Below are 14641 nucleotides of genomic sequence, written 5' to 3' on the forward strand. Positions count from 1 at the left end.
CTTTTCTATTCTCTCCTCTTCTCTTCTCTCCTCTCCTCTTTTCTTCTCTTCTCTCCTCATCTCTTCTTTTCTCTTCTCTTCTCTTCATTTCTTTTCTCTTCTCTTCTCTTCTCTTCTTTTCTATTTACTTCTCTTCTATTCACTTCTCTTCTTTCATCTTTTCATATATTTTTTCAGTGTTGACCTTTCTTTTTGTTTTTGTTTTTGAAAAATTATCCCTATCCTTTCCTTTTTATCTATCTTCTTTCCTTTTTTTCTTTTTGTATTTATTATGAACTCAACTTGTTCTTTTTTTGTTTTTTTCTTAATTTTCGTCATATAGTTTTTCAATCACCTTTCCCAAACAATTTACTTGTTCTCTTTTTCTTTTTGTTTTCGTTTGTTTTGTTTCTGAAAGTCTCCACGATAATTGTTTTTTTTTTTTTTTTTTTCATTTTTTATTTCATTTCTTCAGTTTCTCGTTATTTTCCAAAAATTTTTTCCTTCATTTATTTTCATCCCCAATTTTATTAAATTTTCTATTATCATTGACCTTTATCTGAAAGTCTTTATTTTTTCCTTCTCTTTCACTTTATTTTTTTATTTTATATCCAAATTTAATATTTTTTATCCAAACATCTAATATCCAATTTTTCATTTGTTGTCTGTTTTTATCTTTTACAATCCATGTTTTTTTTTCAATATTCCATTTTTTCTCTGTTTTTTCTTTCATTTTATTCTTTTGTTAACTCTTTCCTCTCCTTTCAGTGTTTTATTTTCCGTTTATTACTATGTTCATTCTTTTCTTCTCCTTTGATTTTTTCTCCCTTTTTCATTTTTTGTTTTTGTATTTTTATCAATTCTTTTTTTTTAGAATTGATATAACAACTTTCTTTTTTATTATATTTTCTATTCTTTTCTAACATTTGTTTGATTGTTTTTTGTTTTTGTCGATCTCAATAATGAATATTTATTATTGCATCAGTTGTTTTTCTGATATTCATATTTGTCTTTTTTGTTTATAATTTTCTGACTATCTATCTCTTTATCTCTCTCTTTGTTTATTTGTTTATTTATTCGATTGGTTAAATGTTCATTTTTTATTTGATGTTTTTTGTTATTGTTATTTTGTTATTACAGAGAATCTCGAACAAACAGCGTATCTTGAAAATATTTCTTTTGGGCCCTTGCACAATTAATGCATTTGTTGAATGGAATTGATGATCAATTCATTATTTTTCGTCATGCTTTTCTTTCTTTCTTTTTCATTTTTTTTCTCAACTAACAGCTCATCGAGAATTGTGACTTCCTGAAGCGAGTGAATCAACGATGAACAACAAATAGCATCTAATGTTAAATCAAGGTTTATGAGATATTGCAGTTTTTTGTTTGGATCAAACTTGGTGACGTTTTTCGAACAAAATGACTTTTTTTTATTAATGTTCTTTATTTGATGGAATGAAAGTGAAATCGTTATTCGTTTTCATTACAACCAGTCTTGTTGCAAGGATTTCTTTTATAAGTGATTATTCATTGAAAGAAAGTACTGTTGTTGCAGTTCATTCACGTATTTGCCGAAATGAAGTTACCAAATTTCTTGGATAAATAATTCCGACATTTTTAAAATTCAAGTTTTTGAAAACACAAAGATGCACATTATCAAGTACCTTTAAAGAACTTTATTCAACATTAAAAAATAACCAATTATTTTTTATCATTTTCATAATAAAAGTTGTAATTTTTTGTTAATAAACCAGTAAGATAAATTTTTTTTAACTGATAAATATTTAATATGGTTATGATCAAATGTCGTATTTTTTTATGATATCAAAAAAAATCACCCATATTATTTTCTGAATTTCCTTCAACATTTCCTTCATCCCTCCCTCCATCAAATCCTCCTTCCATTCCACCTTCTCCTCCATCCAACTCTTCTTCCATTCCACCTCTAGCTCCAAGCCCACAAACATCCCTTCCACCTCCAGCTCCAAGCCCACAAACATCCCTTCCACCTCCAGCTCCAAACACGTCTGCCCCGCTCGATGCACCAAATCCATCCAAACCAGCCCCGCTCGCAGAGTTACAACTTTCAGCATTGGCTTCGCTTGCAGCTTCACAGTTTGTTGCATCGGCCCCGTCGAAGGAAAAATTGTGAATGTTAGTATGACAAAAGGTTATATTTGAATAAAAATTTTGCAAAGATAAATATTGAGATAAAATACTATTATCATGTGTATTGGTTTTTTTATTTTCTAATTTGATGTTAATTATATTATCTGTTTTTTTATCTTCTTTAAATTCATTATCTTTTTTTTCTTTTTTTTCTGTTATTATTTTTTCTTTTATAAGTTTTTTTCTTATCTTTATTGTATAAAAGTCATTAATTGATATATTATTTTTCATGGTTTTGACTTTATTCATGCTGTCATCGAAATAATTCTCTTTTAAATAAAAATTATTTGCAAATTAATTTTTTAAAATTGCATTGTTGAAGAAAATTTCAATAATTGAATTTAGTACTCCAACTGCACCTCCAGAAACCCCTCCATCAACTCCAGTAATGCACCCAGAAACCCCTCCATCAACTATTGTAATGCATCCTGATAACTTTTTATCCATGAGCTGATTTGTTGTATTAAAAGCTTCATCCTTATTTGTGATTGTTGAAACACATGAATTTGAATTACTTGCATGGATTGAAATATTATATGGAATATTTTTTATGTTGATTTGGTTTGTTTTTATATTATTATTTTTATTTTCTATACATCTTTTAATTGTTAATTTTTTTGTTTGATCATTTTCTTTTTTGTTATTTTGTGTTGTTATTTTTTCATAATTTATTTTTTTTGATTCATATATTTTATTTCTTACTTTTTTTTATTGTATGTAGTTTCTTTTATATAAATTTTTTTTCTTTTTTATTTCTTTTTGTTTTTTCTTTTCAAAATTTTCTTTTTCTAATTCTTCTTTTTTATTTTTTTTTAAACATGCTTCACAACATCGCTTCTTAACTTCTGCATTTTGTTTTTCTGTAAAATTGTTCGCTTTAATAAATGTTTGAAAGTTCAACAAAAACAATAATAAATGATAATTTTAAAAAAAATTAATGAAAAAAAATTTAAACAAAAATCAAAGTTGTTTTTTTTTCTTCTTGAGTTTTCGCAGCTGCAAGAGCTATGGATAAAAAGCCAGCTTTCTGCCATTCGAAACTCTTTTTCATCAAAAAAATAATATCATTCAATAAAACACATTTTTTTTTATTAGAAACAAAATAATAATTAAAATAATTAATGATAAAAAAATTAATATTATAAGGAAATATTAAAAAAAAACTTCTTATTGAAAGAACATCTTTATCACTGCTTGATAAAGCTGTAGGTGCTGGGGCTTTGTTTTTCTCCCGTGAATAGTAATATTCTCCGGGAGAAATACCTCAGCCTTCTTGATTCAATTCTTGATATGAAAACAACGAAGAAGCACAACAAAGAAGCTGAACCCGAAGGTTCAAGGGGCTTCTTTTACGCACTTCACCGATATTTGATAAAAATTTTGTGGTTTTCTCTTTTAACGAATAATAATAATAAGAATAATAACATAAAAAAATAAAATATGGGTAATTATTTTTGAGACTAGATTTTTTCTGTGAACAATTTCGGAATGAAAAAAAGCATCAAATGTTTTTGAATGAATTTTGAAAAGTGGAAATACAACAAACAGATTATTGCATATAATTTTTATCTCAAATATCAGCGTTTGTCACAATTGAAAAGCACGGAACATTTGAATCAAAACCTTTGAGCAAATAGCAGAAAACCAATAAATTATTCACACTCCGAAAAAAGTTATGATTTCAAAAATAATCACACATATATTTGTTTAACGCTTTAATGATAATAAAAATAAAAAAAACCTTCAAAGCGGGTCTGGATTGCCTCTTGGAATGGCTTTCCTTTTTTGTAGTGAAAAATAAAATAAAGAAAACACCCCACGGGGTCGGATGGTGCAGCGGACTCCAAAGCTTCTAAAACTTTATCGGCTTTACGAGTTTTGCTTGCACGAGGCAAGTCAAAAAAGTTTCCAATCATCAACAGCTTGATGGGAAAAAATTATGGAAAACAAAATAATTAATGAAAATGACAAAATAAATACAGTGAATAAAAACACACTTTTGATTTGCGAATCATTTGTATTTCCTTTTTATTTTCTTCCTTTTTTTCGATGAAATTTGAACCTCATCAGATATGTGTAATTGTTCACATTAATCAATTCTCCTTTATTCAGAATAAACTGCTGAGGGATTGGCCATCATGCAAAGTGGATGTGGGTTGTGTAGAAGGCAAGGAAGAAGAAGAAGAAGATTTTTGCGAAGTGGATCATAAATCATGAGATGATTGTGCAGTGTTTATGCTGATGATATGAGTGTTTGCATTGCCATCAGCTTCTGTTTCCTTTCCTTTGCTCATTTCGGTTGATGAAATCTGCTTGTTGCTAATGTTGTTGTTATTGCAGTTATTATAATAATTATTATTAATACTTTTATATTCAGATGCTGCAGATGATGACAAACAACAGAAAGCAGATGGTTTTTGGATGTTCTTATCAGTTTGATCTCTAGCTTGATGAGATGTTTTCTGAGAACTCGAAAGAAAATTGCCTCCATTTGGTGGATGAGATGATGAAGTGGAGGAATATGATGAAAGAGCAGAAAAGGTCGAGAATGATGAGTGATTTGTGCGGTGGAATAGCCCAGAAGGAGAAAAGAATGGTGCTATTCGAGAGGGATATGAAGGAGGCAGGAAAGCTTGCGTCATTTGTGTTAGAAGTATGGTGAAACCTGTCAGCGGAGGGTTTCCAGAAATTCCTGCTATGGGTATCACAGACGGAATCTTCTCAGCCACATTAGCAGACGAAATAAATGAAGCAGAAGAGACACCCAGTGGCACAACATTCTCAACAGACACGCTCTGTGAAGATGATCCTTGTGGATGTCGATTGTAACGATTTGAGGGGATCTGCTGGGAAATTGGAAGTGGCCCAGTCGGTGGGAAAAGAAGATAAGGCATCCCGAATGAAGTCGAGGAGTCCAATGATGAATGAGCATTTGCTCCTCCTGACGAATAAGAAAATCCTTGGCATTTGGTAGAAGAACTCGAACGAGTCGCCGACAGAGTTAGAAAAATAATTTGTGTATTTTGTCTCGGGGTGGAGATGCAAAATCCTGAGAAGTTGGAGATATTCCATCTGAAGGTGATGTCGGGGATGAAGAGGAAGGAGTTGAAGCAGTTGAAAGAAATTAAGAAGCAAGAAGTGGAGAAGACGAGGAAAAGTGTTATAATGACTATAGAGGAGAAGGTGAAGAAGCAGAAAAAGGCAAAGAAGAATGAGAAGACGAAGACAAATGTGAAAATGATGAAAAAGGAGAAAAATAATTCGACATTTGCGCAGAAGATGATGAAGGCTGCCTGGGAATTGAAGAAGTTAGCGAATCAAACGAACGAGAGGCAGACGAAATCGAATGCATTGATCCGCTTTCTGTTCGAGATAGCCTGCTTTTTTTTCCATCTCAAAAGAAATAGCAGCTTCGTTTATCTCTCTGGTCACACCTGGCTTCTTCTTCGGGGAGATCATTTAGACTTTTCCGTATTGATTCACAAGCTGCATCAGAATGCAAGCAAGAAGCGAGCTCTCTGCCATATTTATCACCTGTGCCTCCTTTGCGAGCGTGTCGTGGCTGTCCATCACAAGTTCCATCTTCTTTTTCTCTCTTTCGCAAGCTTTTCGCTCTGCTCCGTGTGCTTCTCTCTGCTTTCGAGGAAACTTTCGCTCTTTTGTTATCTCTTTTTTCTTTTTCTTTTTCTTTTTCTTCTCCTTCTTTCTCTTCTCCTCCTTCTTCTTCCTCTTCTTCCTCTTCTTCCTCTTCTCCCTCTTCTCCCTCTTCTTCCTCTTTCGCTTTCAGCGACCTATGCCCCGTAGCTATCCAGCCATTGAATATCTCTTACCTCTCTCTGAATGCTGAACTGTGTGTCCCTCCGCCCGAACTGCGTGTGCCTCGTCTGCTTCTCTTGCTCACTGCTGATTCTGAGAGGAAATAGACAGAAGGATCAAAGAAGAAACTTCATTAAGAGGATGGGTTTGAAAACATTGCAACGGAATCTTTGCTAATCCCTTGTTGTCTTCTGCTTTGGCTAATAGGCAAATGTTGTCTTTGCCTTCATTTGCTTCTTCATCTTCATCTTCATCATCTATTTCTTCTTTATCTGCTCCTGGTTATTCTTTGGTGAAGAAACTAAAAGTTTCATCAACAGCACTCATTGAATCTTATCTGGATGCTGCAAGAGTTCTTGTCAGCTTCTCTTCAAATGGCTCATCTTCACATTCTGTCTCCTCCTCCTCCTCCTCATTATCATCATCTTCTTCCTCCTCTTCCTTGTTTTCCTCCTTCGGCCATTCCTCTCAGCAGTCAAAGTCTGTTTCTACTGAAACTCTTCCATCTTCCTTTGAAAGCGACGAAGAAACAATTCAGCAACTGTTTGCTTTGCTCATAGTGATGCCCCGTTCTTTCTTCTCTTCTGTCCTTCCTCTTCTGCTTTCAAGCGCCTTCTAGCCATTTCCCCTTCTCTTCTTCTGCGCTGTTTCCGACGCTGCTGACGTCATTCAGCCACTTTCTGCTTCTGCTTTTCAAAATGCTATTGTTTCACTGCCAATTTCTTCTTCTCCTCCTTCTCCTTCTCATTTTTCATTCTTCAATTCTCTTTACGCTCTTTCACCTTTCAGCGCCCCTTCCACACCACACGAGCCGCTTCTTGTCTCTCTCCTCTCCTCCTTCCTGGACATCTCCTCTGCCTCCATCGTTCTCGGCAGGCCATGTTTGCATTGGGGAATGCAGAAGCTCCACGTTGCTGTCTTGTTCTCTTCGCTCTTTGAGCTGCTGAATTCTGCACTGAACAACAGCGAAATAAACACGAAGTGGCCAGGGATGATACCAGCAAGGGTGGCTAAGTCTCTTGGCGCTGTAATAAAATACCAGGCAGATGTGATTATGGATGTTCCGAGGTGTCTGTCAGTGGGAGGTGATGATGATGATGATGACGATAAGAATATCAATGTATTGTCAGGAGCATCACCTTCTTCTTCCTCTTCCCCATTCTCTTCCTCTTCATTGTCTTCTCTGAATAATCTCACAAAGAAGCGCCAGATGTCTCTTCTGCCTGTTTCAGTGGCACTGACAGTCATTCTAAACGAGCTTTCTCAGCTTCATTGAGCATACAACCGGACAACAGAAAATAACTGGAGAAAACTGGAAAGATGGATCAAAACAGAAGTTGGTTTGAAGCTGCCTGAGAAGTCCTTTAGGCTGATGCTCATTGATTATCTGTGGATGGACAAGCTGGTTGCTGGATTCGATGCTGTTGCTGCTCCAACTGGTGCTTCACCACCAGGAATGGCTGGGAAAGAGATGCTGCGCAGTCCCTCTGCTTCTGTTTCTTCTTCTTCTTCATATTTGCCCTCAAACATTGCACAGCGCGATTCGCAGAGGAAGCTGACCTCGTCACATTCACGAAGCAACTCTGAAGTGGCACTCATCCAGAGCCATTTTGTGGCAGACGAAGAGAGCAGAAAGGCCATTTTGAGTCTGATTGCTGCGCTGTGCAGCGGAAATGAGGCAAACACAGAGCGTCTGCTGCATCTTTTGAACGAGATGCAGATTATGAACGACAAGAACACATACCCGTCTTTCCACTTCACACCAGCCGAGCAGATTGCAAAGTTGCACAAAAAAGAGAAGAGGGTTCAGAAAAGCGAAGAGGTTAAATACAGAGGCATTGTGAATCCAGGCACGCTGTGCTACATGAATTCTCTGTTTATACAGCTGTTTATGCACACTCAGCTGCGCTCCACGCTTCTTCTGTGGGAAGGAGAGCAGTTTCAAGGAAGCGCCCTAGAGAAGCTGGCAAGACCATCACAAGCAGATGTACTGAGCGAGTGGCAGAAGAGCAAATAAACAAGCACACTCCCACCAGACGAGCTGGAGACGAAGATGTCAGAGATGAGGCTGCACAGCGTGACAGAGGAGGAGAAAGTGCAGAACAGCGCTGTGTGGAGAGTTGTTCTCTATCTCTTCTGGGAGCTGCAGGACAATCCGAACAAGGAGGAGTTTATTGATGCTGAGCAGTTTCTGGAGGTGTATCTCTACCAGGACAGGAAGCAGGTGGTGAATGGCGTGCATAGTGACATCCACGAGTTCTTCATGTGTCTTGTGGACAAGCTGGAGATGCATTTGGACGCAGTGGCTGCTCCAAACATTGTCAGGCGCTAACTGAAGGGTCACATGATGAACCTGCATGTCTGCAGATACGGGCACGAGCGGTAGTATTCGAATGGCTTCAATGTGCTCGAGGTGGAAGTGAAAGGGAAGAAGAGTCTGGTGGAGTCATTGACGTCGATGGTTGTTGGATCGAAGATTGGGAATTACGAATGCAAAGAGTGTGGCAAGAATCACACGGTTGATGTGATCAACCGGACAGTTCTGAGAGACCTGCCAAACACACACATTATTCTCCTCAGGCGTTTTGACTACCAGCCGCTGACAGGGAACAGAGTGAAGATCAACGACAAGTTTGAGTTCCCCATTGAGGAGGACTTGGATCTCGAGCCATTTTCGTGGGAGGCGACGCAGGTGAGGGAAGAAAAACTGAGCAGTATGAAGCGGTTTTCCATAGCTGACACAGCAATCACCTTGGAAAAGATTGGACGCAAAGAGAATCTGAAGAATCTGCAGGTGCCGCATAACAACGAAAGTGAAGACGAGCTGCGTCCGGAGAGCTGCTTCAAATACCGTCTGCAGGGCATCATCAACCACTCGGGGACAGCCATTGCTGGACACTACATCTCATTTGTACGAGAAAGAGATGCACCGCACTAGTGGGATGAGTTCAATGACGACAGAGTCAGGCTGCTCCCTTCAACTGCTATCGAGACACTAAAAGCAGAGGCCTTTGGAGGGAGCTTCCTGGATGACACCGCGCTGATCGATCCCGAGATCCTCAAGAACAAGCGCCTAGGCCTGCTGAGCGAGGCAGACACGGTCAAGCTGTACTCGGCATACATCCTCATCTATGAGCGGAAGTAGCCTGTGGACGACTGGAGCCTCGAGCGCCAGCTGCTCAGCCAGATTCCACCGGCAAAGCTGAATGAACTGACAAGAGGGAGCCATCTGCCTCCAACTGTATCACAAGAAATCGGCTCTTTTCCTCTTTTCGCAATGCATCCTCCACCACCCCACACGTCTCCGCTGAAGATGCGTTCTCCTTTAAATGACGATGTGTTCGCAGATTCTACCTTGACAGAGCATTCGCTAATGAAATCGTCTTCAGATGGGATGAGTAGTGCGGATGAGAGTGTGTTGGTGAGACAGCTGGGCATCGTGAGAGACAGACAGATCTTCTCAAACACATTCTTTGCGTTTGTGAGAAGGCTGTATGAGCAGTTTGGATGCGAGCAATACGCTGAAGAAGAGGAAGCAGCAACAACAGCCACTAACGCCAGATCATCGTCAACTGCTTCTTCATCTGCAACACCTGCCACATCATTGATAAAAACAAAACTTACTGGCAAAAGCTCATCATCTTCATCCTCATCTGCCTCAGCTTCTCTGGCTATGCGTATTCCGAATATGCCAAAGGCAGATCCGACCTTTTCTCGCGACTTTATGTTTTTCTGGGTGCGTTTTTTGTTTCACACCTTCTCCCATTCAGTGCATCATGCACTATTTGTGCAGTTGAACATGGAGTTGGAGCAGATTCTTGTCCGCTCGCCAGACTTGTCGTTCAAACTGATCAAGAACATCACAACTGAGTAGCTCAGCGGAGAAGCAAAAGAGTGGGACGCTTGCCTTGCCCGGAAGCAAAACAAGAAGAGTTCAACTGCATCCACCGCAGCGTGTGCAATGACTGCTCCTGAGCTGAACAAGCTGGACGCTGAAGACATTGCAGGTGCGCCGTCGATTGCGAAGGCCTTTCTCTTACGCTGCGAAGACACTCAGCTGCGTCTGTATTTTTTCCGCGTGCTCCTCTGCTCCCTTTCTGCTGTTCTGAAGTCAGTCTCAGTGTATTTGTCCAAAACAGATGCCTCTCTGTCACAGCAACACCTCTCCATTTTGGTCCATCAGCTCTTCAACTTCTTCACATCGCTGCTCGATTTTCTGCCTGCCAAGCAGAAGAAAGCCATCCAATTCGTCCATCTGTTCGCCTTCATGTGCGATGCTTGCTTTCTGTCTCCTGTTTGCTCTTTGCTGCTCCTCCTCGCCAATTCCCCTCAGCGTTGCCAGAACTTTCTTTCTCCTTCTCTGTCAAAGCAGTCAGGAAAGTGGACATATGCAGTGAAGTCGCTGTATTCTCTTGCTCCTCTGGATGGTAACAGTGCTTATCAGGATGAGCTGCCTCCGGTTCCGCGTGAAGCAGCAATGGCGTTGTTGGCCTCTCTCATTTCTTGTTTGTATAATGTCCCGTCTCCGTCTGCGTCTGTTTCTCTCTCCATTCTTATGATTTTGAAAGGAACGAAGCCTACTTCTCTTTTTGCTTCGGATTCATCCTTTTCCACAATTTCGCTTCCATCTATTCCAATTTCACAAGAAGATGCATTTCATTCGATCATTTCGCAGTCATTTTGTGATGTTCTTTTTTTCTTCGACAAAAGCACCCAGCCACGTTGCTTCCATTTGTTCTCTCGCTTTGTCTTGTTTTTATTCCATTCGTCCCGATGTTGCTGAGCATAAGTCATATCTTTAGCTTTTGGAGAAGCATTTGACACAGATTGGGGTTGGCTGGCTGCTCCTCAAGTCAGAAGAGTTGCTGTGTACCCAAAATAGAGAGATGAATGAAAAGTGGATGGGGGTGCATTTATCTTTTGTGACATGCACAGTTACACAAGCATATTCATCATCATCTTCTCCTTCTCCTTCTCCTTCCCCTTCTCCTCCTTCTTCTTCTTCTTCTTCTTCTTCTTCTTCTTCTTCTTCTTTTCCTTCTTCTTTTCCTTCTTCTTTCGAAAACCCTTTTCTTCCTCTTCCTTCAGAAAAACACTTCACAATTTTATCAACATTCACTAACTTCTTATTCTTCTTCTTCTTCTTCTTCTCTCCCTCTTCCTGATCCTTCCTCTATTCTTCCTTCAATTGAGTCTTTACCCGATCGTTCTTCCATTCTTCTTCCGGATGATATTTCAAATTCTCTTCCTCTATCTTCTTCTTCTCTTCCTTCTCCTTCTTCTTCTTCTTCTTCCGAAAAGATATCTTCCCCACTGCAAACAGCACAAGCCCATTCAACACGATGAAACATCAAAGTGTAATCAGCAGCAATATTATTTTGTCGTTTTTCTTATCTGTTAAAAGAAGTAAGACATGCTCCACAAACACATCTAATGGTTGCGCTGAACTAGCATGTGAAGAACAAGTGCATTCTGCAAAGGCAGATATCTCAGAGAGAGTGAAGACAGAGAGAAATAAGAGAAGTGTCAGGGAAGCAGAAGTGTGCTTGAAGAGAAGAGACATAAGCGAAGTGGCAGATGATGCTGGTGGTTTCAGTGTTGCAGTGGGAGAGTGTGGATAAATAAATTCGGTGATGTGTTGGCTTTGATGATAAAAATGTTTATGATGATGATGAAAATGAAAATGAACGAAAATATTAATGAGTATTGAATGAAGTCGTGAAGCTATTTCTTTTTTAAAAATAATTGTTAAAAAAAACATTAAAAAATAACAAACCTTTTTGTTTAAACCTAAATTTCATTATTCTTCCACTCTTGATGTCTTTTATTTCATCCTTCAACAGCCCAATCTTCTTCCATGCATTTGCGCACTTCACCTTTCCCTCAGCAGAAGAGTGCATCAGTGGCACTTTCCATTTTTCTGTCGAGCCAGTCGTTCTTCGACGCCACAACAGCACGCAAGCCATGCAAGGAAATACCAATGCCTTTAAACACGATCATCAAAAAGCAGAAATCTTTTGTGCAGAACCTCGCCGACTGCGCAGTAATGCTTGAGATTGAGACGAGGATGAAGAAGACGATGGAAAATACAGACCACTCTACGAAAATATATAAAAAAGTGAACAACTAACACGGAAGATAGAAGAGAGGGACGAATGTGTTTGAAAGGAGTGAAAAGAATAGTAGAAAGAAAGAGGAAAAAAAGAAGATAATGATAAAGGTGGAAATGAAGCTATCTCCATACAGACAATGATTTTTCTTCTTCTTTTAAATATTTCATGTAAATTTCGAGAATTCAACAAATCCTCATATTATCGTGTCTTCATCAAATTATCAGTTTGAGAAAGTTTTTTTTCAATATTCAATGATAGTTATTTGATGAAAATACTAACGATTAATATTAAATCTCCATCTGCAGCATAGACAATTCAGTGAAACTTCAAGACCAGTTCAAATAATATTATAATGCAAACAATATTCAAATCACACCTTTCATGAATATTCTCCTGATATTTCTTTAAAAAGCATATTTGTTTTCAAAAATGAAAATAAATTATTATTACGGATTTCGTTGCAAATATTTTTTTGCATCATAATGTAATATGCATTGTGATATGTGTGCAGAATAAGTTTGGAACAAAACATAATTTTTTTCATAAATAAAAAAATTTTGCCTTATTTATGAAAAACACTGAGATTTGTTCCAAACTTTTCATGTTATCATTTCATTATAAATCAACTGTAACAATGCAAAAAATAAATGAAAAATACAAAAACTGAGAAAAATTTTTGAAAATATTGCATTAAACAAAATTAATAAAGAAAAACATTTTGTCCCATATGTTGCTGATCCTTTTTAAAATCATTCTTTCGTTCGAGTTTTGATCAAAAATTTAATTTCAATGGGATTTTATAAAAATGAACTTCCACGGTTTATATATATTCAGCACATGATGATGTTTTTAAAAGAAATATATACTACAGAGGGTAACAATACACCACAATTCAAAACCTGTGTATTCAAGCAGATAATTACCTGTTATTCATTTGCAAAAAAGAATTATCATCTCAAACATCCGTGTTAATGAGAAATGGTATTATTAATTTTTGGGAAAAAATCCACTTTTTACAGGATGGGTCAAATTTGATCGCATTGATGTCTCACATTCCGGATCGCAAATCAAATATTTTTCAAAAAACAAAACCATTCCAAGATGATGAAGCAACGTGGAATTGGATAATGAGATTTATGCCATTTGCAGTGAACGGAAGATGCCCTAAGTGCATGAAAGATTTTCTCCATAGAAGCTCGATATAATTGCGGAAATAACAGGTGTTACAGACGCGGAAAATACTGCTCATTGTTGGGATTAACTCCTTTGAAAATTATATAAAATTCCAATAGAGAAAATATCGATTTATTTTTGTGTTTCTGGATCAACATAGAAATAAATCAGTGTTGCTTTCTATTTGAAAAGCTTGGTGGGACAGGAATTATTATTGAAATAGATAATGCAATTCAACGAATAAGAATGTTTCGAAAAGGAAGAAGAAAGAAACAGACATGGTCATTTGGAATGATAGAAAGAAAACATGATGGAAAGAAAGGGAAATGTTTAATTGTGAGAGTGAAAAAATAAAAAAAGAAACATTAATACCAATTATCGAAGATAACACAATTCCAGGATCAACTATTCACTCAGATGAGTGGAAAGCCTACAGCTCTTTATCATTTTCAGGTTATGATCATCACACTGTTTGTCACAAATACAATTTTGTGGATCCAGAAAGAAGCAATCGCACATATTTGATTGAAAGTACTTGGTCAAGTTTTCGTAAATCTTTTCCGAAAAATGGGATTAAAGAAAAATATATTGATGACTTTGTGACTAGCTTTGTTGGAAAAAAATCAGAAGCACTTGAATTTGAAGATTTCATTCAAAAATTACTCGTTTATATGCCCTTTAATATTGAAAATAAAAATTGATAAAACCGAAAAAGATGTACAGAAGAATCTGATGATAGTGATGTGCTGGTTTTAAATGAAAATTTTGAAGAAACTGAAGATGAAATCTGATTCTTTAGGAGCGGGAGATGGAGTCGATGCATCCGAGTATGAATTGTAACATATTAATTTTTTTCATTTACATTTTGACACAAAATAATATATTTTCAATAAAAATTCATTATTGTTTTTCTTCAAAACCCGGAGTTGGTAGATACCGGAAATGTTATAAAACAACGAATATTAACAAGCAGAACACAATTAAAATGAAATTTGGTTGTGGTGCATTGTTTCCTTTTGCTATTTTTTTTATTAAATACAGATATCGCAAAAAATACCGGACAAAATCGATTTCACAATAACTGCAAGAGGAATAATTCTGACAATTTTCCTCAAAATATATTTCATCAATACAAACTCGCGTGACATAAAAGACTTTCAGGGCAGCTTCGTTTGTGCTCAGAAAAAATAATTGATTGAAATCTCGGAGTAATTAGATAATGAGTTTCTCCGAGATTTCAATTAATTATTTTTTCTGAGCACAAATGAAGCTTCTTTGAAAGTTTTGTATATCAAACGAGTTTGTATTAATGAGATGTATTTTGAGGAAAATTGTCAGAATTATTCCCCTTGCAGTTATTGTGAAATCGATCTTGTCCGGTATTTTGT

The 14641-nt window shown here is 37.0% G+C and overlaps 8 protein-coding genes across 8 annotated transcripts; 4 read left to right on the forward strand and 4 right to left on the reverse strand.

Annotated features, from left to right (window-relative positions):
- Window positions 1-1806: 1806 nt before the first annotated feature.
- MONOS_949 (uncharacterized protein) lies at window positions 1807-2598 on the reverse strand (the record flags this gene model as incomplete). The annotated part of the gene is made up of 2 exons (XM_067879995.1): window positions 1807-2090; window positions 2511-2598. The coding sequence occupies 2 exons, from the start codon at window positions 2596-2598 to the stop codon at window positions 1807-1809; spliced, it is 372 nt and encodes a 123-aa protein (XP_067728548.1).
- Window positions 2599-4355: 1757 nt separating this feature from the next.
- Window positions 4356-5610, reverse strand: MONOS_948 (uncharacterized protein; the record flags this gene model as incomplete). The annotated part of the gene is made up of 2 exons (XM_067879984.1): window positions 4356-5092; window positions 5475-5610. The coding sequence occupies 2 exons, from the start codon at window positions 5608-5610 to the stop codon at window positions 4356-4358; spliced, it is 873 nt and encodes a 290-aa protein (XP_067728549.1).
- A 568-nt stretch (window positions 5611-6178) lies between these two features.
- Window positions 6179-7243, forward strand: MONOS_947 (uncharacterized protein; the record flags this gene model as incomplete). The annotated part of the gene is made up of 2 exons (XM_067879972.1): window positions 6179-6510; window positions 6757-7243. The coding sequence occupies 2 exons, from the start codon at window positions 6179-6181 to the stop codon at window positions 7241-7243; spliced, it is 819 nt and encodes a 272-aa protein (XP_067728550.1).
- A 96-nt stretch (window positions 7244-7339) lies between these two features.
- MONOS_946 (uncharacterized protein) lies at window positions 7340-7984 on the forward strand (the record flags this gene model as incomplete). The annotated part of the gene is made up of 1 exon (XM_067879960.1): window positions 7340-7984. The coding sequence occupies one exon, from the start codon at window positions 7340-7342 to the stop codon at window positions 7982-7984; it is 645 nt and encodes a 214-aa protein (XP_067728551.1).
- Window positions 7985-8020: 36 nt separating this feature from the next.
- On the forward strand, window positions 8021-8299 carry MONOS_945 (uncharacterized protein; the record flags this gene model as incomplete). Its single annotated transcript, XM_067879949.1, has 1 exon — window positions 8021-8299. One exon carries the CDS (start codon window positions 8021-8023, stop codon window positions 8297-8299), a length of 279 nt encoding a protein of 92 aa, XP_067728552.1.
- A 126-nt stretch (window positions 8300-8425) lies between these two features.
- Window positions 8426-8905, forward strand: MONOS_944 (putative Ubiquitin carboxyl-terminal hydrolase; the record flags this gene model as incomplete). Its single annotated transcript, XM_067879942.1, has 1 exon — window positions 8426-8905. One exon carries the CDS (start codon window positions 8426-8428, stop codon window positions 8903-8905), a length of 480 nt encoding a protein of 159 aa, XP_067728553.1.
- A 191-nt stretch (window positions 8906-9096) lies between these two features.
- Window positions 9097-9969, reverse strand: MONOS_943 (uncharacterized protein; the record flags this gene model as incomplete). Its single annotated transcript, XM_067879931.1, has 2 exons — window positions 9097-9638; window positions 9816-9969. The coding sequence occupies 2 exons, from the start codon at window positions 9967-9969 to the stop codon at window positions 9097-9099; spliced, it is 696 nt and encodes a 231-aa protein (XP_067728554.1).
- A 1124-nt stretch (window positions 9970-11093) lies between these two features.
- On the reverse strand, window positions 11094-11933 carry MONOS_942 (uncharacterized protein; the record flags this gene model as incomplete). The annotated part of the gene is made up of 2 exons (XM_067879921.1): window positions 11094-11280; window positions 11758-11933. The coding sequence occupies 2 exons, from the start codon at window positions 11931-11933 to the stop codon at window positions 11094-11096; spliced, it is 363 nt and encodes a 120-aa protein (XP_067728555.1).
- Between the last annotated feature and the right edge of the window lie 2708 nt (window positions 11934-14641).

The sequence above is a fragment of the Monocercomonoides exilis genome (assembly GCF_001643675.1).
Source record: "Monocercomonoides exilis strain PA203 chromosome Unknown scaffold19-1596985, whole genome shotgun sequence".
Classification (NCBI taxonomy): domain Eukaryota; phylum Preaxostyla; order Oxymonadida; family Polymastigidae; genus Monocercomonoides; species Monocercomonoides exilis.